General features: G+C 43.3%; 4 protein-coding genes across 7 annotated transcripts in view; 2 read left to right on the forward strand and 2 right to left on the reverse strand.

Moving 5' to 3' along the window:
- obscnb (obscurin, cytoskeletal calmodulin and titin-interacting RhoGEF b) overlaps nt 1-2,292 on the reverse strand; it is a 33,000-nt gene extending 30,708 nt beyond the window's left edge. Inside the window, exons 1-2 of the mRNA XM_088396336.1 lie at nt 2,019-2,292; nt 128-1,195 (exon numbers count right to left, since the gene is read on the reverse strand). Of these exons, the coding sequence (XP_088252462.1) occupies nt 128-1,190 (1,063 nt within the window). The 5' untranslated portion in view covers nt 1,191-1,195; nt 2,019-2,292. The remainder of the gene's footprint in view (nt 1-127; nt 1,196-2,018) is intronic.
- Nucleotides 2,293-3,506: 1,214 nt separating this feature from the next.
- On the reverse strand, nt 3,507-17,366 carry atg9b (autophagy related 9B). 4 transcript variants are annotated; one of them, XM_088396632.1, is made up of 16 exons: nt 17,177-17,366; nt 15,350-15,598; nt 11,155-11,318; nt 11,014-11,059; nt 10,708-10,770; nt 10,003-10,173; nt 8,880-9,021; nt 7,982-8,730; nt 7,749-7,902; nt 7,487-7,666; nt 7,059-7,304; nt 6,744-6,982; nt 6,558-6,651; nt 6,410-6,494; nt 6,128-6,285; nt 3,507-5,835 (listed from the first exon to the last, which is right to left on the reverse strand). In XM_088396632.1, the coding sequence occupies exons 3-15, from the start codon at nt 11,261-11,263 to the stop codon at nt 6,146-6,148; spliced, it is 2,418 nt and encodes an 805-aa protein (XP_088252758.1). In that variant the 5' UTR covers nt 11,264-11,318; nt 15,350-15,598; nt 17,177-17,366; the 3' UTR covers nt 3,507-5,835; nt 6,128-6,145. The 4 variants fall into 4 exon arrangements, with proteins under 4 accessions (XP_088252758.1, XP_088252757.1, XP_088252760.1 ...); XM_088396631.1 differs by lacking the exon at nt 17,177-17,366 and adding an exon at nt 15,759-15,955; XM_088396634.1 differs by lacking the exon at nt 17,177-17,366 and having other exon boundaries at nt 15,350-15,604.
- abcb8 (ATP binding cassette subfamily B member 8) lies at nt 12,013-16,037 on the forward strand. Its single transcript, XM_088396635.1, has 16 exons — nt 12,013-12,214; nt 12,641-12,968; nt 13,035-13,190; nt 13,267-13,361; nt 13,421-13,526; nt 13,681-13,842; nt 13,912-13,997; nt 14,077-14,174; nt 14,251-14,356; nt 14,424-14,457; nt 14,536-14,672; nt 14,766-14,860; nt 14,933-15,066; nt 15,153-15,300; nt 15,379-15,629; nt 15,747-16,037. Exons 1-16 carry the CDS (start codon nt 12,117-12,119, stop codon nt 15,828-15,830), a joined length of 2,118 nt encoding a protein of 705 aa, XP_088252761.1. The 5' UTR covers nt 12,013-12,116; the 3' UTR covers nt 15,831-16,037.
- On the forward strand, nt 16,139-19,523 carry cdk5 (cyclin dependent kinase 5). Its single transcript, XM_088396646.1, has 12 exons — nt 16,139-16,346; nt 16,631-16,719; nt 16,795-16,862; nt 17,065-17,125; nt 17,193-17,249; nt 17,317-17,412; nt 17,484-17,558; nt 17,766-17,862; nt 18,027-18,096; nt 18,241-18,301; nt 18,377-18,457; nt 18,625-19,523. The coding sequence occupies exons 1-12, from the start codon at nt 16,310-16,312 to the stop codon at nt 18,709-18,711; spliced, it is 879 nt and encodes a 292-aa protein (XP_088252772.1). The 5' UTR covers nt 16,139-16,309; the 3' UTR covers nt 18,712-19,523.
- Nucleotides 19,524-20,106: the final 583 nt, after the last annotated feature.

Here is a 20,106-nt window from a genome sequence, read left to right on the forward strand (position 1 = left end):
TTAAAAACCTTTAGCGGAATGAGTGGGCACTGACAGTATGAGCAGTAGCTCCTGCTACTGCTTGAGCTACTCATGTTGTCCTTGGGGTCAAAAGGCATGCTTGGTGCTTTTGTAAAATACCACATACCCTTGACTGTTACCAGCACAGCACTGTAGGTCTGACCGGCCATATTGGTGGCATTGCAGGTGTAGAAGCCGTTGTCATCCTGCTTGCAGTACAGGATCTTGAGAATGAAGTTCTCGGCATGATCTTCGTATATGACGTGACGGCGGCCCTCGCTGATATTCACTCCGTCCTTCCTCCAGATGATGTGAGGCTTGGGGTGACCTGTTACGAAGCAGCTTAGTTTGGCGTGCTTGCCCTCCGTCACGGTGCAGGTGCGGGTGAACACTCCCTTGGGGAGCTTTGACAGCACCGATGATCTCGCAACGTGCTCCAGACTCAGAGAACTCAGACCGTCTGTGATTTTGTCCGAGGCGGCGCTTTCCTCGGTCCGAAAGACAGATATGTCCTTCTTCATTTCTTCTTTACGCTTCTGGAGGTGAGAGAGGAGGGAGGTGTGGTTCTCCACGGAGAGCAAGTGGGAATCCTGGGTGTCCACCACCAGCGTGGCAGCAGCTTGTGCCCGACCCAAAGTGTTCTGGGCCCTGCAGGTGTACGTGCCGCTGTCCAGGTTACGCACGCTCTGGATCTTTAAGCTGCTGCTGTCACAATCGGAAAAGATCTTAATGCGGTTGGACTCGCCCAGGTAGCGGCCGTCCTTCTCCCAGTCAAAGTTGGCTTCAGGGTGAGCGACGACTCTGCAGTGGAACACGGCATCGCCTCCCAAAGCCACACGTGCCGAGGTGGGCTTGAGCATGAAAACGGGGGCCCTCGGAGTCATCTCGGTGGGAAGGGCCACTTTGAGGGTGACGGCGGCGTAGGCCTCCCCGACGCTGTTCTTGGCCCTGCATATGTACTGACCGCTATCTTCCAGCGCCAAGTCGTAGATGGTCAGACGGTACACGTCACCGTCCTCCACTGTCTTGAAGCGATCCCCGGATGTCAGCTTGAGTTTTTCTTTCTCCCAGGTGATGAGCGGCGTAGGGGTCCCGACAATGGTGCAGCTAAGCGTGGCATCCTTGCCAACGCAAACGGCAAACGCTTTGGGCCGGGTCAGGAACCTGGGGGCTCCTCCAAACAAATCCATGGTACCTACAGTTAAGGATTTGGACATTTTTTGAGAAACAAAAAAAATATCCAGCAATCATAATAAAGTTCGCTTATATGTACCCTACGTACAACTGCGTTAGCATAAACTGACTGTGGCGCTAGCCTACGCATTTGGGTCACATTCCCATTAGAACAGAACTCCGTTGGATATTATTTTCAGGTGTATCTATTGTGACCGATAGATGTTTGACATTTTGATGGGTGTTATGTAAACAAACATAAATCCAGAGGGCAGACTTATACATTTCACATCATTCCACTCCTACATATACAGCTTCCGCTCTGCTCGAGAACAACAGTAAGTCGTTTTAATGCGCACAAACTAATAAGTTCCACAACGAAGGTCAAAACAGTGTTTCCCCATACGCAAAGGGTGACATTTAGCGGCTTTGTCGCCTCTGTCCCTTCAACCGAGGCCGGCCCAAAATAACCTCAGCTGTCCCTGGCTGTCTCACTCCGTTTCCATTTGTAGAAGCCGCCGGTGCTTCAGCTGTTTGATAAGGCTCCGACATTCACGCCAACACACCTCACTTCCTTCCATACAGGTTTTGTGAATATGTCTTTAAAAGTCAGCTGGAGTTGTTAAAATGTGTTTTTTAACTGAAAAAAAAAGAATGGCGGGAATTTTGGCTAGCTTAATTGAAACTTGATGCTAGCCAGCTAGCTTGGCAAGCACAACAAACTCTGTTTAAATTATTTTTTTTAAATACAGGCATAAAAATAATTTAAAGAAAGCTAAATCCTCTCCTACTATACAAAATGTACAAGTTATTTTGTCCTTTAAAGCTAATGTCAACAGAATCACCTTAAGTCTTCTTTGCTGGGGTCAGTCAGTCATGGAAGGTTCCAAAATTTTCCAATTCCACCCCCAAAAATGGCCAAAATATCCTTTGGAAATTCAGAGTGCTGTAGCATCCCCCAGTGCCCTGTGGTGCGCGCTTGACTAGACTTATTTTTTCTTTCTTGTCCCGTGTAGGTCCAACATGATGCTGGCAGATAGCTGGCGTGCCTATTCTGGCGCAGCCTCCTTTCCAAAATAGACTCTTGTCATTTAGTGAGCAGATAGCACACAGTCACTCATGCCGTGGTTGCTGCGGAGCAGATTGTACACCAACACTTAAGTGTTGAAAGTTCAAAACTTCAGAATGCATGCTTTTCATTTAATAGAATCTGATGGCTTACATTTTGAAGCACAGGAGGTATTTTTGGCAACTGCTACTGTTTTTCATACATATTTGATATTGTAAATAAATATAATTTAGTGAATTCCAGTAAATTTGGGTCTAGTTCAGAATTGAAAGGCGCTCACTGTGTGGCACCATTTTAGAATAATTAATGCCCTGCTCTTCCTTGATATCTTTGCTGCAGATACAAATATGGAGTGAGAGAAATTATAGCTCATGCATCCCATTTTATATAATTATCCATCCATTCATCTTCTTCCAGTCATTTGGGTTCAAGTCACGGGGCAAATAATAACACTTTGCTCATGGAGTAATTCAATACCACACCACTGACCAAACGTTTTATAAATACAGTCCTAACGGATTCTTAATAACCACTGAGGAGTACAGTAGGTACTAAAATTAGGACATTCCTAAATTTCAAGATTATGAATGGCGAGCAATAAATTAGTTTGTGCAGTAGCACCACATTACAAAAAAAGGCTCAATTTGATTGCTTGATATTCTGCAATTATGGCCTAAAATACTTTTCGCATACAACTATTTACGTGACTGTAATTATGACTTAACAACTGCATTAGAATAGTTTAGTGTAGCAACACTAGTGATTGACAGCAGCAGGTCATCGGGACCCCGACTTGATGAGGGCCCCCACTTGAAATTCTAGCAGATATCAAGTATGCTTGTACTACTACTTCTGTTCTAACTGTGCTTCAAGGTGTAAGAGTGTTGATAATACATTTATGCTCCATGTTTGCAAGAAAATACACATTTTCTGTATAATTGGAACAAAAACATTTTGCCCAAATCTAGAATACACTGAACAGTAGCTGGCATACTCACCCATGATGCACCTGGAACAAATGACATATTTTTAATAACAAACATTAACTTTAAAAATAAAATAAATACAAGATATTAATAATGAAGGGTTCATCTAAACATAAAGATCATTTTTGGTGTGGCTGGAGGTCACCATTAAGACATTAAACAGGAAAACCAACATTCAATAGGAATGCTAATTATTTTATGGTATAATGAATAAGAGCTATATTGAGATTATGATTTCTGTTTTCATCTATTAATATAGAAGGTATCCCCACACGGTGTTCAATCCCAACCTTGGATTTTTTTTATTTCAAATAGACATCACATAACACACTCACACAAAAAAAAAGATTAAATAATATATATCTGCCAGACACAAAAAAACAACCAAGCATCGTGACACTGCTTCGAAACGTTTCTTTTGGTGCGTTGCATTAGTACAGCTTGTGTTGTACAAGTCATTTTAGCATGAAAATATTTAGCACCTTGCCCCAGTCATTGTGACACTTGACTGGTGTGTTGTTGGGAGGTTGTCCATGCAGCAGCTGCCACCGCTGCTGATGCCGGCCAGTACGTAGATAGTTGACAGCACAGTGCAGAAATAAATTAAAATATGGATGTTGTCAGTCTCTTTGCAGTTCTTCTTTAAAGCCAAATGCATTATAATGAATAATATTTATTTACACGTAGGTGGGGGGGCATTTATTTACAAAAGTGGACGATACCGGGACACAGTTGTTACTCGAAGGCTTTATTGTCGCAAGTGGATGGCAACGACTATTTTGGGGCCACTTTTTAAGCAAATACTTGAGCACAAAACTGTCAAATATTTTCCGTTGAAGATGTAAATCCTGACAAGAGAGTAAATATGAGTCCTTAATGCTAAGGCACTGCTTAAAATAATAAGGAGAATACCAGCAGTGAGGTGTTTGTAATACAAACAAGCAACGTTGAACTCCAGTGTCGTTTACAAGGTGAATTTCTCAGACGCAACGACCTCACCAATACGGCCGATAGAAAATAAGTCGTTATATACAAACGTTTCGAGGTGGCGGCGGCTCAGTTCCCTTTCTGAGCTCTTGCATGTGCTCTACATACATTTATGTACACTTAAAACTCTGCTTACTATATTTTGATGCAAATATTTAGATATCAGTGCAAAGTACTGAGATTGTTAGCATCATGAAGCATTTGTTCTTCCGTAGACGTAAAGAGGCTTAAATGTTTTGCGTGAACGATAAGAGCTGCTAATCATCTCTGCAATAGTGGCTTGTCTATATGTTGTGCCTATTTGATATGTTTACATGTATGTTATCCCTAAGAATGAACCACTCTAACGTGATGCCATCTAGTAATATATTTTCAGCTACTCATAATTTGAGGGCACTGCCGTCTGTCGCACAATAAAACGAGATTTTTTTTTTTTCTAGCAATAAATAATGCTTAGCTGTTACATACCAGAGGAGGAAAAAGGTAATAAATATAAAAAGAGGCTAAGTGCCTTTCTCTCGACAAAAAGGCAAATTGAGTCAAAACGCATGGTCATAAAGACCAAGAGTTAGTAAATTTGGAAATTAGTTCACAGGGAGTAAATGACATGCACAGGGAATTTGGCTAATATATTTAAAATGCAAGTTTTCTGGGGTTCACTGAAAAAAAAATGGTAAAAAATACTAAATAATTTTAAAATATTTTCATAAAAACTATGTCTTCATGAAAGTCAAATGGTAATAATATTAATGATAATAAAAATCCCAGAAAATCTTCACCGCTTTTTGCATCAACAAGATATGTATAAGCAAGCCTTAGGTTTTTTTTGTTTGTTTTAAAGATTTCCCTCCAAATAAATTTGGGATGGCAGCATGATACCTTAGTGGTTAAGCACACATGCCTCACTGTTCTGAGGTTGAGGGTTCTAATCCCGTATTTGCTGTGTGACCTCGAGTCTGTGATCAGTGCTGACTTAATGGCCAGCATTTGGGGAATGAAACCAGGAAGTGACCACAACTGGGCCTAACTTTAGTGGGACATTTTGCCCGTCTTAATGTTACTACATAAACATCTTACAAAAGAGTTGCTAATACTGAACCAAATCTGCGAGTGTGAGAACCCACCCAACACAGACAGCAGCATCAAAACGCTCCATGTAAAAATCACAAATCAAGTCCTTGAGCCACATACTCCTCTAGCAGTGCGTGTGCTAGCTTATTTATATGCATGTATTTAACAATGTGGACTCTTCAAGTAACGACACGTCGCGAGGATCTAATAACTACGATACTTCCATGCGGGAAGAATGCAGCAAAAAAAATAAAAAAAATAAACAATACTAGAGGCTTGTGATGTTCACTACAAATACTCAAATGGTGCATATAGCGCCTTTGGTGTTTTTCCATCAGTGGTCTTAGTGAATACACCATTTTGCCGACGCACACACGCGTGTTCATTTGAACAAGATAAAAACATGTATGCTTCCCTGATGTCCGCACAGAAGACGACGATAGTGGTTTCTTCGTGAGATGTCCTCGCGTCAAAAGGATGGATTTAAAGGTCCGTGCTGAGGATCTTCTAAGGCCACAATGTTCATTGGTGAAAAGTAAAATGTAAACGCTAGAAAGGGGGGCACACGAAAAAAGGCGTTAAAAATATTTGAAGGTCTTAGTAAGGCAACAATAAAAACTAAAATGAAAAAAATTAAAAAACACTGAACTGCTCACATAAACGCTACTTAATTAGGACAGACACTTTAAAGACGTCCTCATGGTAGTCTTTAATATCTCTCTTCTAATTAACCTTTTAATTGTACTTCTTCTCATCAGAGCACGACATTAAGAACAAATTAGAAACAAGTCTTTGATGTACTTAGCGCTAAGCCAGACGGTTAAAAATAGAGCGCACACACCTTATGTCGTAAGGCACTTCAACAAGTCCCGGTGTCCTGTTTCCTAGCGGATGCGCTATTTAGTTCCTCTTCGTCTTCCTCCTCTTCTTCTTCTTGCCACCCGCCGAGGTGCACGGGTGTTACCAAAGATGGCGTGGGACCAGCATGGGCCAGGAAACCTGATAATTTGCGTTGTGAATTAAATACAAGCATTTTGACTGTAATGCAAAACAAAAGTGATGCCGGTAAGATGTTTTCTTTTTTTTTTTAAGTTCCTTCACTGTTGTGCTCATTTGCAATTACCAGTCCTGCCGTGTAGCTCAGTCATTGGCACTGAGCCAGGCCACTGCCCTGAACTTCTCTGCGGGTGCGACGTCTGCTGGTGGAGCTAAAGAGACAGATTGCATGTCGACAAAAGGCAAGGGAGTTGGCGTGGTGAAATGAAAGTTACCTCGTGCATGTAGATAGCGTGGAGGCTCATCTCTGCTGAGGCAAACTCCGAGTGCAGCGTGTTACTCCGCAAACGGCTGTCGCTGAATGACATGCTGATGAAAACGAGACACGGTACATATTAGGAATGGATTTGGTCTACCGTAATAAATATAATAACACAAACCACTTGAGGTCTGTCAGGTACCTGTCAATCACGGTGCGATCACTGTGGTAGATGGTGCTGTCTTGATGTACGGAGGACGCTTGGTGGCGTTGCCCGCGGCCCCGGCCGGTGTGCGGCAGCTGAGAGGTGGACAAGGAGGCCAAGACGCTAGCGGCGGCTGATGCTGCCGTGCTAGCTGGGATAAAGCGATGATCTCTGCCTTGTAGTCCCGACGCGGCGAGAACGGGGTGCGCCAAGACGCTGGCCAGCAGATTCTCAGGCTGGGAACGATAACAGTCGAATTAATTGGTAATCGCGACATGACGATGGACGAGGTTCGTCAGCGGGATTTCTCACGGCGGTAGCAGACTCGTTGGACTGCAGCGATGTGCAAAGAGGAGCCTCAGAGAGCAGGAGCTGCGTGGAAGGGCCGCCTTGCGCGTCGTGTTGCACCTTCTCCTTCAGGTGGCTGATGAATACCGAGCTGTCCAGCGGTGGCTGCCAGTGTGGGTTCTTAATAGTGAAGTGCATGAGTGACAACTCTGTCTTGCCGTTCTCCGCCTGCTGGTACACGGACGCTTCCGTCTGGCCCTCGGAGAGCCACTGCAAAAACATCATTAAAAGAGGTCATTGGCAAAGGTGTGTTGACTTTGTGTACACGTACCTATTTTTAGCATCTTATTTTTTCAAACGTGAGAGGCACCCACAAATGAGTTGTAGTACCAAGAGTGACCAGAGAGAGGCAACAAATCTCAAATGTGGATGCACTGTTGAGTTCTGCTTACTGTGGGATTCCCGTGACGTCTGATGTCCATCTGTGCAAAGGAGCAGATGTCCCCCACGCCAATCACCTCCACCGTGAAGTTCCTGAAGAAGTCGACGATCTCCAGAGACTTGTTCCTCAGCAGGAAGATGAGAATGAAGGGTGTAATGATCGGGCTGAGCAGCTCCTCCAGGATGAACACCTGACAGAAGCATTTGATGCGCTGAATTTAACAGGAAGTGTAACGAGGGTACACTTCATCCACCGAGGTTCCCTCTACTCACCGCTTTGTACTGCAAGAGCTGTGCCACCTCGTCACGGGTCTCGCTCTTGTTGGCGTTGCCCCTCCAGTGGTCCGGCATGTAGTGGATGTGGGCCAGCATGCACTGCAGCAGCTGCTCTGGGCACCAAACCATATGCTCGTCTGGGATGAAGGACCTTGTGTGGGACAAAACAAACGTTGGCTCTTTCCAAATGTGTCCGCCGGGACATCGGAGACGAGGATGAAGCAAGCCACCTGGTGATGGTGATAACCACCCCTAGCACCGTGATGCCGGTCAGAATGTGTTGCACCGTCAGGACGTCTTCGTCGTAGACGGTCAGCGCGATGAGAACGGCCAACACCGAGCCCGAGAAGAAAGCGACATTTTTTGCCAGCACGGTGAGCAGCGGCGACGTGAAGGAGTTCATGTATTTGGACGTGGGCTTGTAGCCTCGGCCCAAGCGTCCGTGCAGCTCGTGGTTCAGCTCGTTGAAATGGCGCAGGTAGAGTCGGCCGTAGAGGGACCAGCGCCGAGCTCCCAGACTCCCGGGTTCCCGCCGGATGATTTCTGTGTAGCTGAAAAAGGCGTAGAGCACCTGCCACACCAGGATGAAGGGACAAAGCAGCAGATTGGCCAGGCCCATGAGCAGGATGACCCTGCTGAGCTGCTGCGCCAGCTCCAGCCGATTACCGCTGCGTTTGTATTTGGGGTGCAGGTTCCACTTGTTCTGGAACAGCGAGCCGGGGCCCCAGAAAAGAATGAGCTCAAAGTTGTACTTCAGGCCCTGCGTGAGGAAGACCACATCGCCCACTAGGGGGAGCTGCAGTCGCACGGGGAGCAGGGATTTGTTGATCATGGCCACCATGTAGTTCTTGAAGCGCAGGATGCGGTGATAGATGTCCAGTTCCGTCAGCTCTTTCTTGTGGACGCACATTTGCTGCTCTCGCTGCAGGCTGATGAGGCGGTCTTGGACTTCCTGCCACGTGAAGTTGCATAGTTCATCCTGGGACAACGAGAGGGTGAAGATTCAAATTTGCACGTTAGCGACATGGATGAGAGGAGAGATAATGTGATGGTAGTTGCGTAATGCAGGATAAGTCTCCTTTCAAATCTCAAGCCATGAATCTCGTGGACACTGTTGGAAATGTGTACCATTCTGATCTTCAGCGCTTTAATGTAGAACTGCCGGATTTCCCAGTAGCTCAGGACGTTGCAAATGACCTTGATGAGTCGATAGAGCCAGAAGATGGCCGCCATGATGAGAAGGAATATGATCCAGCTGTTGGCTTGGATCCTGAAGCACAAAAGGTAGACAATGAGGGAACAAAGAACTAATAGACATAATTAAGGAGGAAAAAAACAATAATGTTGCAATAGTTATTTTCAGGTATTGCAGGTTTATCATCTCTAAAAAGTTTTGAAATTTTATTTGACAGGTCCTTGACAATGAGCCTAACAAATTCTTCATAACGACGCATCTTATCCAGTCCAATCTAAAATTGTAAAAGCCGCTCCTCATCATTGGGAACTCAGAAAAGGACTGAGTGGTTTTGCACCTCTTCTTTCTTTTTTTTTTTATATTTTTGTGTAAGCTGTGGAAAATAAGCACGAGCCAGGCTACTAAGGAGGAAAAACATGCGAACATGTGGCGGAGTTTGTTCCTCACAGCTCGCCAGCAAAGTCTCATGTGGCGGTCGGCAACGGCCAAGATGCTGCCGTCTCGTCTGACCACTTTTACCTCACTGACATGGATCAATTACTAAATGTGGAGCACAACAACTTCAGTGTCATCAACATGAAAATGTCTCAACAGGAAAACCAGTCACATGCTACTACTGATAAGAAGGGAACAACTTGTCCATTTGAAATAAAAATTGGACAAAGCAAGAATTATTCCATTTTTTGTAGTCACAGAAATGTGTTTGAAACTACAAATGTGTGATTATTGATGACAACCATTTGCAAATGTGCAGCTTGAGTATTTATGGTTATCAAAAACTATCACGTCATATTTTTTGGCGAGGCGTCACAATGCTTAGAGCAAAAAATTACTTGGAAAACAAATTTGGGCTTTTTGTTTCAAGTTAAATGTACAAATCCAAGAGAATAGTGACATTTTGGGCAAGTATCAACACCGGATTTTGGTGTCTGTACCAACCTTATTTTAAGGTATCATCTTGAAGACAGCCACAATATTTAAGCCAAACAAAATATAACATATATATTAAAAAGTTCTAAAACAATGCAGATGAATAAATAATGAAAGGGCTCTTGCCTCTCAGTGCACTGCTGGCTGGGCAAAAGGGCATCGGGGATGGTGACCTTGCTCCTGTCCAATGGGTTGTGACCTTGCCCCGTGTGATTGACAGCGCGGTTGGCGAACAGGACGTCATACTCCACGCAGTTGACCAAGAACGTCGTGAACGTGACGACGAACAGAAACTGACTGAAGAGCACCAAAAAACAAAAGTTAAGTAGCTAGCACAAGACCTGGCATCGATCTAACAACCCAATTTGTCATCCACCCATTTTGTATCAGTACCATTCAATATAGAATGGAGATGAGAGTAAAAAGATGTAGAGATACCATCAATGTGGGTGACAAATACAGATTTGAGAATCTGAATTAGCAGCAGTCAGTGGCGTATTACGCAAGATGAGTCATCGGGGTGTCACTGTTTAGTTATTATCTTATGACGCCCGATATTAACACGAGCCGTGGCGACATTCTGACAAACAGAGAACCTAAAAATAGACTTGCACCCACTGGCAGAGCACAGAATAATTTATCTCAAGACAGCCGGAATGGAAAATACACAATATGCGAGGGGAGGTCAAGTGCTGTGGGTGATTCACATGACTGGGAAATTCAACCATTTTAGTTCAACTACAAAAACCTGGTAAGGTGTACTAGGAGATTTACCTAATATAACAAAAGTGTCAATCAAATCATCTTCAGGTAGCTGATATTAATACTTACACAAGTTCAAAGAACTCTGACAGCATCATACAAGCAAAGCCATTCTTTTGATGGAAATGATAGATGTGAACACAAGGGTTAAGGGAAAACGTGACACATTTAAATGAGAAGTATAAAAATACTTGGGAGGTCGGTCAGTTTGTCGATCTAGTCTCCCGGTTTGGTGTTTAGATGTTTTTCCAATTCGAACATCAAAGAGTCACACAATGCTGTTGCACTTTGGTGTCCAATGTCTTAACAAGTTTGTACAACATTGCTTACTAGTAAATCAATCATGATGAATGTCACAGTAAAACACACAAGGATATTCTCGTGAAGAAGTTATCCAAGTTCTTGATGTGGTGCCATGAATCTGCGACACAAATGTTGGGAAAATTAAGTCAATAGGATTACTGTGAGACTTGTCAAGCTTGTATGCTACTTTGGTAGCTTTTTTTATTTGTTTACCTTTTAGGCCTTCGGGCACATGGAGCAGCAAGTCCTCCTCCCCGGGTGGAGAGTCCTCCTCCAGGTCCTCAATCCTCTGATATTCCCGGTAGGCTTCCAAGTTGGCCATGGTTGTGCTTCACATTCTCTACCCAGTCGTTCAACTCACCGAAGAAGCTCAGCTTCTGTGTCACCATACAAAAGCGACCAAGACCTTCAAAAACGTGGCTGCAGTCTGCACCACCTCGAGAACTCCCAAGTCAGGCTAGCAACATGCTAAATTAGCGTGACAACTTACGATAGCTTGTGACGTAAGGCTAAAGAATCTCCCACTGGAGTAATTGATGTGTTATTAATCAGGGTGATGCACCAACCATACGCAACAAATAAATGTCCCCGCGGCGAGTTAGAAGTGGTCGGCTAGTGTAGGGATGATTCAGCCAGTCGAGCGTGGTCACGCAGAGTGCACGGTTTGTTTTGTTCCCGACTCGCTCCGTCATCCGCTGGTGTCGAAATCCTTTTGCTTCCCACTTCAGCGAAAACACAACGGTGACTCGCAGTCTTTCAATCCGCACGCTTAAGTTCACCTTATGGCACAATCGACTTGACAGTCTAAGTTGGGCCAGCTCTTCCAAAAATACAACATACCTTACGTGTGTGCCCACTGTTTTTGTCTTTCACAAACAAACGTCACTACAGGTTTTGGCCATGACAACTTCCGGTACAGAGTTGTAGTTTTTTGCAAATGGTTGTGTAATATTCTTGTTACGTTGTTTTAAAAAGTCAAAAACAATTGAAAAGATATAAAAAAATCATTTTTAAACGTAAATTAATTATGTGTATAACGAATTACATTGTTCCAAAACTAATATTTACAATCTCCCGTGAGAAATGCATTGTGGGAGAATTCAATATGGCGGCGCGCTTGTAGCCCTCGGATAACAAACTATTGTTTGTTATTTTACAAAAAAAAGGCTGTTAAAATGTGGTATTTCTGTAAATTAAATTTTGCTGTGCCAATGCGGTCGCTGTCGTTACATCTGCGATCCAATAATACGGCTGGTTTATGGAAATATTCACGGTAGGGTAATGTGACCTGCTAGCATAGTGGGCTTATGACAGCTTAATGGTTGGTGCTCCTTAACCCTGTTTTACTTAGTAACAGGCTTGTATGTACTCTGTTTAGACCAATTACACCTACATATTTTTATTCATTATATTTTTTACAAGTCTGACTTAATTATATATGGAGCAAATTTTACTTTTAGACCATCTCAATTGAAATGATTACCAATCAGGGACAAAATGTAAAAGTAGGCCAATATTATTAATAGAAAATAAGCCAGAAAAATACCTAAAATTGGTCATTTAATAATAGTTTATAAACTACAAATGGGATCATTATTACTGGAGTATTAGTATCTTCTTGGACATTAACTATAGAAAATGCAAGGATATTTTCCGACCCCTCATTAAGGAATTTAACCCTTTTTTTTTTTGTATACAGATTGCATTCATCTTCAGGATGCAGTGTATTCAGCGCCTCTCGTCAACACGGGAATGTCACCAGTCGCTTGTGGACCGTGGCCCAGAGAGCTCTGCGGCAATCAGCCACACGAGCATCTAAACGCTCTGAGGTGACACTGAGGTTCATCCTCGCACCAGCAGCACTTACAGTCACCGGGAGACTGTTTTACCACACCGTGTACTGCGAGGCGGACCTGAACAACAACAACCTCCGAGTGGACACTGTGACCAAACCTCCAGAGTTCAAATGGCACATCCTGTGGGAATTTGTGAAGCCTCAACTGTTTGCGCTGACATGCGCTGTTGTGGTAAATCAGTGCACAGAAATCTAACGCAACATTTCTGTCTTTATAATCAACTTGTTTTCTTTTCAGCTAGCTTTCGGTGCGGCCGTTTTAAACATTCAAATTCCAATGATGTTGGGGGAGCTGGTGAATGTTGTAGCACGCTACTTGAGGGAACACACTGGGAATTATGTCCGTGAGATGAGAGGACCTGCTTTTAAGTTGCTTGGACTGTACGCCATCCAAGTACGAAAACGTTCTAAACAACCGATCCATTGATAACGTTGCTGTAATTGCTTTAATGATGGGAAATATACAACAGGGCTTGTTGACAAGCGGCTATATCATCCTGCTATCGAAGGTCGGAGAAAGGGTGGCGGCGGACATGAGGAAAACCCTTTTCGCCTCCCTACTGAGGTATTTAATCCTAACTACTGAAAACACGTCCTGTCGTTGATGTCCTTTTTGTCACTCAGACAAGATGTGGCTTTCTTTGACGCTAACAAAACTGGACAACTGGTGAATCGTTTGACAGCGGACATTCAGGAGTTCAAGTCTTCCTTTAAGTTGGTCATCTCGCAGGTACGACGCAAACGCACTAGTGGCCTTCAGGTGGAGGTGGTTATTTATTTATTAATTTTCTATTGCGCCAAGTCACTATTTTAGGACATGCAGTAGTTGGAGTTGTTAAAAGTTGTCGGCGTTTCAATTTTGTGTATTTTGCTGATGCTTTTAGGGTCTGCGGAGTATCACGCAGACAGTGGGATGCTTTGTGTCGCTTTACGTCATCTCTCCAAAACTCACCGGGTTGACCGTGGTGGTGCTCCCCTGTCTAGTCGGGGCGGGAGCTCTCATTGGCTCGTTCCTCCGAAGACTTTCCCGGTTAGCTCAAGAACAGGTGAGGATTTTTTTTTTTTTTAGTTGGGAACTGTATTGCAGCTATTAACTATTGTTTGTTTTTATGAAGGTTGCCAAAGCAACGGGAGTGGCGGATGAGGCTCTCGGTAATGTACGAACAGTGAAAGCCTTTGCCATGGAAGAGCGGGAGCTACAGTAAGTGGAAAGCGTTTCATTTCTTATTACCGGAAGCTGCGTTTAAATGACATTTTCATTTCTGCTGCGTTCCTCCCAGGTTGTACGCGTACGAAGTTGACAAATCTTGTGAAATGAATGAAAATCTTGGGACTGGAATTGCTGTTTTCCAGGGACTTTCAAACATCGCTCTCAACTGTGAGTCTGATCATTTTAACCAGGAAGGAAATTACTCAAGAAAAAAGTTTGCAGCTATTTCGTTATCTCCTTGCAGGTATTGTTCTCGGAACTATTTTTGCCGGAGGAACTCTAATTTCGAGCAATGAAATGTCGCCTGGAGACCTCATGTCTTTCTTGGTTGCTTCCCAGACAGTGCAGAGGTAATAGAAATCTCATCTGATAAAAATGCCTTCAATCAGAAATATTTTAACCAATTTTTTTTGTTAGGTCCTTAGCTAGTATATCTATCCTATTTGGGCAGGTAAGTCAATTGAAATAAAATTCAGAAGTCGATTCTTGGCTTTGCTTCGCTCTCATTGCCTCCACATTTTCTTTCCAGATGGTGAGAGGAACAAGCGCTGGTGCTCGTGTTTTTGAATATTTGTCGTTGAAACCTTCAATTCCTCTTTCCGGCGGGGGACGCATTCCGTATCATTCTCTGACAGGACGAGTTGATTTTCTCAACATTTCATTCAGGTTGGAGCCTTCTTTTTGACATTTCAGTGAACAAGAAACATCAAGCGCTACCATTACGGGTCTGTGTTTATTTGGGGCGTTTTATATTTGTAGTTACCCAACAAGACCTGGCCATCAGATTTTGGACAAGTTCAACTTAACGCTGCCACCGAGCAAAACAATCGCCATTGTCGGGGAATCTGGAGGCGGTAATGAATGATGTCATCAGCCAGCCGGATGTAAACTGTACAATAATGTGCAACATCTGTTGTTTATTTTAGGCAAGTCTACAGTCGCGTCCTTACTGGAACGTTTCTATGACCCGACGAGCGGCGTCGTAATGTTGGACGGACTCGACATTCGAACGCTTGATCTCTGCTGGCTCAGGGGACAAGTTATTGGATTTATTAATCAAGTAAAAGAAAATCATCTTTTATCCATTATGGGTCAATTAAGATAATGACTTTGCATAATGGACCTGTGTCACGTTCTCCTCAACAGGAGCCTGTTCTGTTTGGAGCGTCTATCATGGACAACATCCGCTTCGGGAAGCCCGAGGCCACCGACGCTGAAGTCTTTGACGCTGCCAAACAAGCCAATGCTCACAGATTCATTACGACTTTCCCAGAGGGATATAACACCGTGCTAGGTACCAGATTTTCATAATGTGTCCACTTGCTCACTGCAGCTCTGCTTACCTCTTGGCTCTGATATCTTTACATGCCAGGCGAACGCGGGGTGACGTTATCAGGAGGCCAGAAACAGCGCATCGCCATTGCCCGGGCCCTCGTTAAGAATCCAACCATCCTGGTACTGGACGAGGCCACCAGCGCCTTGGATGCTGAGTCGGAGCGAGTGGTGCAGGAGGCTCTGGACCGGGCCAGCCGGGGGCGCACTGTTCTAATCATCGCCCACCGCCTGAGCACCATCCAGGCGGCTGACCTCATCTGCGTCATGAGCAATGGAAGCATAGTAGAAGTGAGTTTCAACATTAATTGGTGAAAAAAAGTACTTGTCGTTAAGTAATTGTTAGTCACTAAATCCTGGAGATATCTAAGGTATTTGTCTATGATTTTAAACAACGTTTTCTTTAAGGCTGGAACTCACATGGAACTGCTGCGCCGAGGCGGATTGTATTGCGACCTGATCCGAAGACAAAGAGCTGAGGGCCAGAAATGAACCACGCTCAAATATGTTTACCGGAGATGCTAATTTAACATCCAATCAGTCAAATGAGTTAAGATAAGAGATTTTAGTTTAAGTGGACCAGATGTGGGGAAAAAAAACAAACACTACTACAATGTCTTTAAGATTTCTAAATGTAATTTACCTCTATTCAAAGCTTATTGTACATGACTATTGTGAATAAAGAATGCTTTAATGAAATTGTCTCTTTTATGTCTTTGGAATATTTCTCATTTAAAGTGTTGAAATAGTATTTACGCATACAGTGTTATTTAACAGCAGGTTTTGACGAGGTAATGCGCCTATTTGGTCTGTAGGGGGCGCAACAAGCCCGACTGTACAGCGCGCTCCGGAGCAGCAAGTGTTAGCGTAAAGCTAACGCTAGCAATCATAACAACCCCCCCATTAAATTCGGGGCTTGGTCACTGGGTTGTTCCGCTGGCTACTTATTAGCCGGCTAAAACAGGGCGGCCATGCAGAAATATGAAAAACTCGAAAAAATCGGCGAGGGTAAGTTTTCATAAATACTCGCTGTTATGCCATTTTGCGTTATTGCTATGTTAGCTTCTATGCATCTTATCTGTTAGCTGATGTTAGCTTGGTTTTTACGTCGTGTGCTTGCTCATTCCATATTTATAATAGTAAGGTTGATGTAAACGTGCTCATAAAAATGTCCGTGTGATCTTCTTAGCGTTGGGGGCGATGATCTAACTAGCCAGCCATGCTCATATAGCTCAGCAGTGTCGTTCAATCTGAGTTAATTTATTTTTGTGACATTGACATCAATTCCTCAGGTACCTACGGGACTGTGTTCAAGGCTAAAAACAGAGAAACCCACGAAATAGTGGCCCTGAAACGAGTCCGTTTGGACGATGACGACGAGGTGTGTGTTTGAATTCGAACTGGTGCATTTGTGCATGCTAGCACGATGTTGCTAACCGCTTTCCACCCCCTGCAGGGCGTGCCAAGCTCTGCCCTGAGAGAAATCTGCCTGCTGAAGGAGCTCAAGCATAAAAACATAGTCCGGTCAGTGCATGTAGATTATTTACAGACTTTTTTTTAAAATCCCAAACTAGTGGAGAAATTTAACAAATTCACAAAGCCTCCTAAACAAAGACTTCATATTATAATTCATCTTTTCAAAATGATCCAGTTCTGCATCTGTTCTCCAGCGTGCACATGCAAATTCTACACAAATTTTGATCCCTAATTTAATTGTCCTTTGCAGACTACACGACGTGTTGCACAGTGACAAGAAGCTAACGTTGGTCTTTGAATATTGTGACCAGGTGAGAAAACCTCAAATCGGCTCACTTGTAGACATCTGAGCTAATATTTACCTTTTCCACCACGCAGGATTTGAAGAAGTACTTTGATAGTTGCAATGGAGATTTAGACCCTGAAACAGTGAAGGTGAGAAATCAGAATGGTGTCACTTCAGCCCAACTGTGTCATCATCAGCTTTCCTTTGTCTTTCCAGTCGTTCATGTTCCAGCTGTTGAAGGGACTCGCTTTCTGTCACAGCCGCAATGTTCTTCACAGAGATCTTAAACCGCAGAATCTCCTCATCAACAGAGTGAGTTAACCTGCAATGACATATAATGCACCATATTGATACATCCGTTTCATTCATGCTCGCGTTTACAGAATGGCGAGTTGAAGCTGGCCGACTTTGGGCTCGCTCGAGCGTTCGGTATTCCCGTGAGGTGTTATTCAGCCGAGGTAAGCTACCGTATAGCGCGCTAATCGCTAACTAGTTCAATGTCGAAGGCCCTTTGAAATCATTGGAAGATACTCGTGTACATTAAATGGAATTTAAATCAATAAAATAGGAAATATAGGAAAACACTATATATTAAAAAAAACACTTCCTATGATGTCATGTTTTTTATGTACCGTACATTTTTATCAAATTGAAAATTCCTACAGGTGGTGACGTTGTGGTACCGACCCCCAGATGTGCTGTTTGGCGCCAAACTTTACTCTACCTCCATCGACATGTGGTCTGCTGGCTGCATATTTGCAGGTATCATTTTCAGTGCACGCACACACTCATTGGACTCTTCATTAGGTACACCACTACAGTCCGGTCATCAAACTTATTATTTTTTGACTGACACTGTAAACAAAAATGGTGCTATAAGCCTAGTTTGTCTGAAGTTATGTATCTGATGTTGTTTTTGGATTCAGAGCTCGCTAACGCCGGAAGGCCTTTATTTCCCGGGAATGACGTGGACGACCAGCTGAAAAGAATCTTCAGATATCTTTTTTTTCTTTCTCTCAACCTGACAATGTCATCTGGATTATTCCATTTAAACTGGATTTGTCCAATTGGCTAATTCCCATTTACGCCACACATTTTGTGACTGTAGCTTTTGTTTCGCTTTCTTTAACTGCCCGGCACGTTGTTGGGAACGCCGACAGAAGAGCAGTGGCAGATGATGACCAAGCTCCCAGACTACAAGGTAGCACATGTACAAAGTGTCATGTGTGTGTGTGTGTGCGTGTGTGTTTGGACTCACCGCTTGCTGTGTTTGCAGCCATATCCTTTGTATCCAGCCACCACCTCGCTGGTCAACGTGGTGCCCAAACTCAGCAGCACAGGTCGAGACCTTCTTCAGGTACGGCACACGTTCTGCCCAGCGACAGAGGGCTCCAAAGGAAGCCCTGACTGCACCCAATTAAATAGTTAGAATTTGGGAAAACATGGAAATAAATATGTCGTAAGTGTACCACAAAATAAAAATAAGAAAGCCCCAGTGACCATTTTATTTGTCCTCCCACACAGAACCTTTTGAAATGTAACCCACAACAGAGGATCTCCGCAGAGGAAGCCTTGCAGCATCCTTACTTCGCCGACTTCTGCCCGCCCTAAATCCTTCATCGCATCCCGGTTCCACGTCAGCCGCCAATCAATCCGGTCCTCCCCGTCACGCGTCATTAGAAGCAGCTCCGTGAAGGCCGATCCCACCTTAAAAGAACCGCGGCCAAAGCAGCTCTTTTATACCACACACTACCGACTGCATTCATTTACCCCAGTAGAGGACTACAAATTTAGAAACAAGTTTTAGAAACTTTTAATTCAACACAGCCACAGAACCGCTTAGGGGTCACTTGTTGCTAGGCAGAATTGGTCTCAGAGTTGAAGCCACAATTTGAGGAAACGTATTGTGAATATCTGAGTCTAAAAGATGACAACAAAATGAGATGCATCAAGAGGGTACATCATGAAAAAGCAGCTTTACACTGAGATATTATGGTGGACCCAATTAAAAAAATAAATTGGCCACTAGTCCAAAGTTGGAGGAACCCTGTGCTGCTCCTCATTCATTGAAAAATATTCTCCGGGCAGCTATTATCTCCCGGTGACACTTAAATGAGTTGCAGCTTAATCAAAACATTTAGAATTTGACTCCAAAAAAAACACTACAAAATAAAACTATATTTTCCATTTTTATCAAACAAACCTACGGTCCTTTCCAGTCGCCTCTTTCACGATTGTATGTTGACAATAATAGCATGACAAGTTAATTTATGATTTTGTATAAGGCCCCTATTTTATATTTGTCTTTGCACACTTTTTTTTTTTTTTTTAAACATTTTGTTTTACATCATGATTTTCGCTGTTAGTTTTGCACACTGACGTTATTGCAGCTGGTTTTCAATAAACGAGCCAATATAATTCGAGTAGTGTCACAGTGGACCATTAATATAATTTATGTATTATCTTTGGATATATACACACACATTGTAGTGCACTACTGTCAGGGTTGTGTAATTCCTCTGAGGGCTTTACAAAATCAACGCAGAAATGTTCTGAAACATTCAAACAAATGTTTACCATTACTGAGAATTATAAGCCGTTATGGCTTAAGCGTATTGTGAATTGATTTATAACAAATAGGCTGAGGTTTTATTGTTTGAAAATTGTATTTCGGGCCAGATCAAATGCTGCCGCGTGCCCGCAGATGGCCCACGAGCCGTACCTTACTCTGCACCTGATCTATAACACACTTTAAACAATACAAACAGGACAAATCGCATTTTCATATTTTCTTGCCTTTTTAATTTTTTTTAACACGTCGCTTATACTCCGATAATATCGTTCATTTTGATTGTTAGGGCAAAAGCCTACAAAGCTTGAGATGTTTTCAGAGCAGCTATCACTTCTTTTGTCAGGTAGTGATGCAGAAATATGGTCGCATGTATTTATTAATGCTGGAATGTGAATCTTGGTTTAGTACTACTGTGCTCTGTAGCGTTTAGCGGG

This window comes from Syngnathus floridae, chromosome 14 (assembly GCF_059516105.1).
Source record: "Syngnathus floridae isolate MCC-2025c chromosome 14, RoL_Sflo_1.0, whole genome shotgun sequence".
Classification (NCBI taxonomy): Eukaryota; Metazoa; Chordata; class Actinopteri; order Syngnathiformes; family Syngnathidae; genus Syngnathus; species Syngnathus floridae.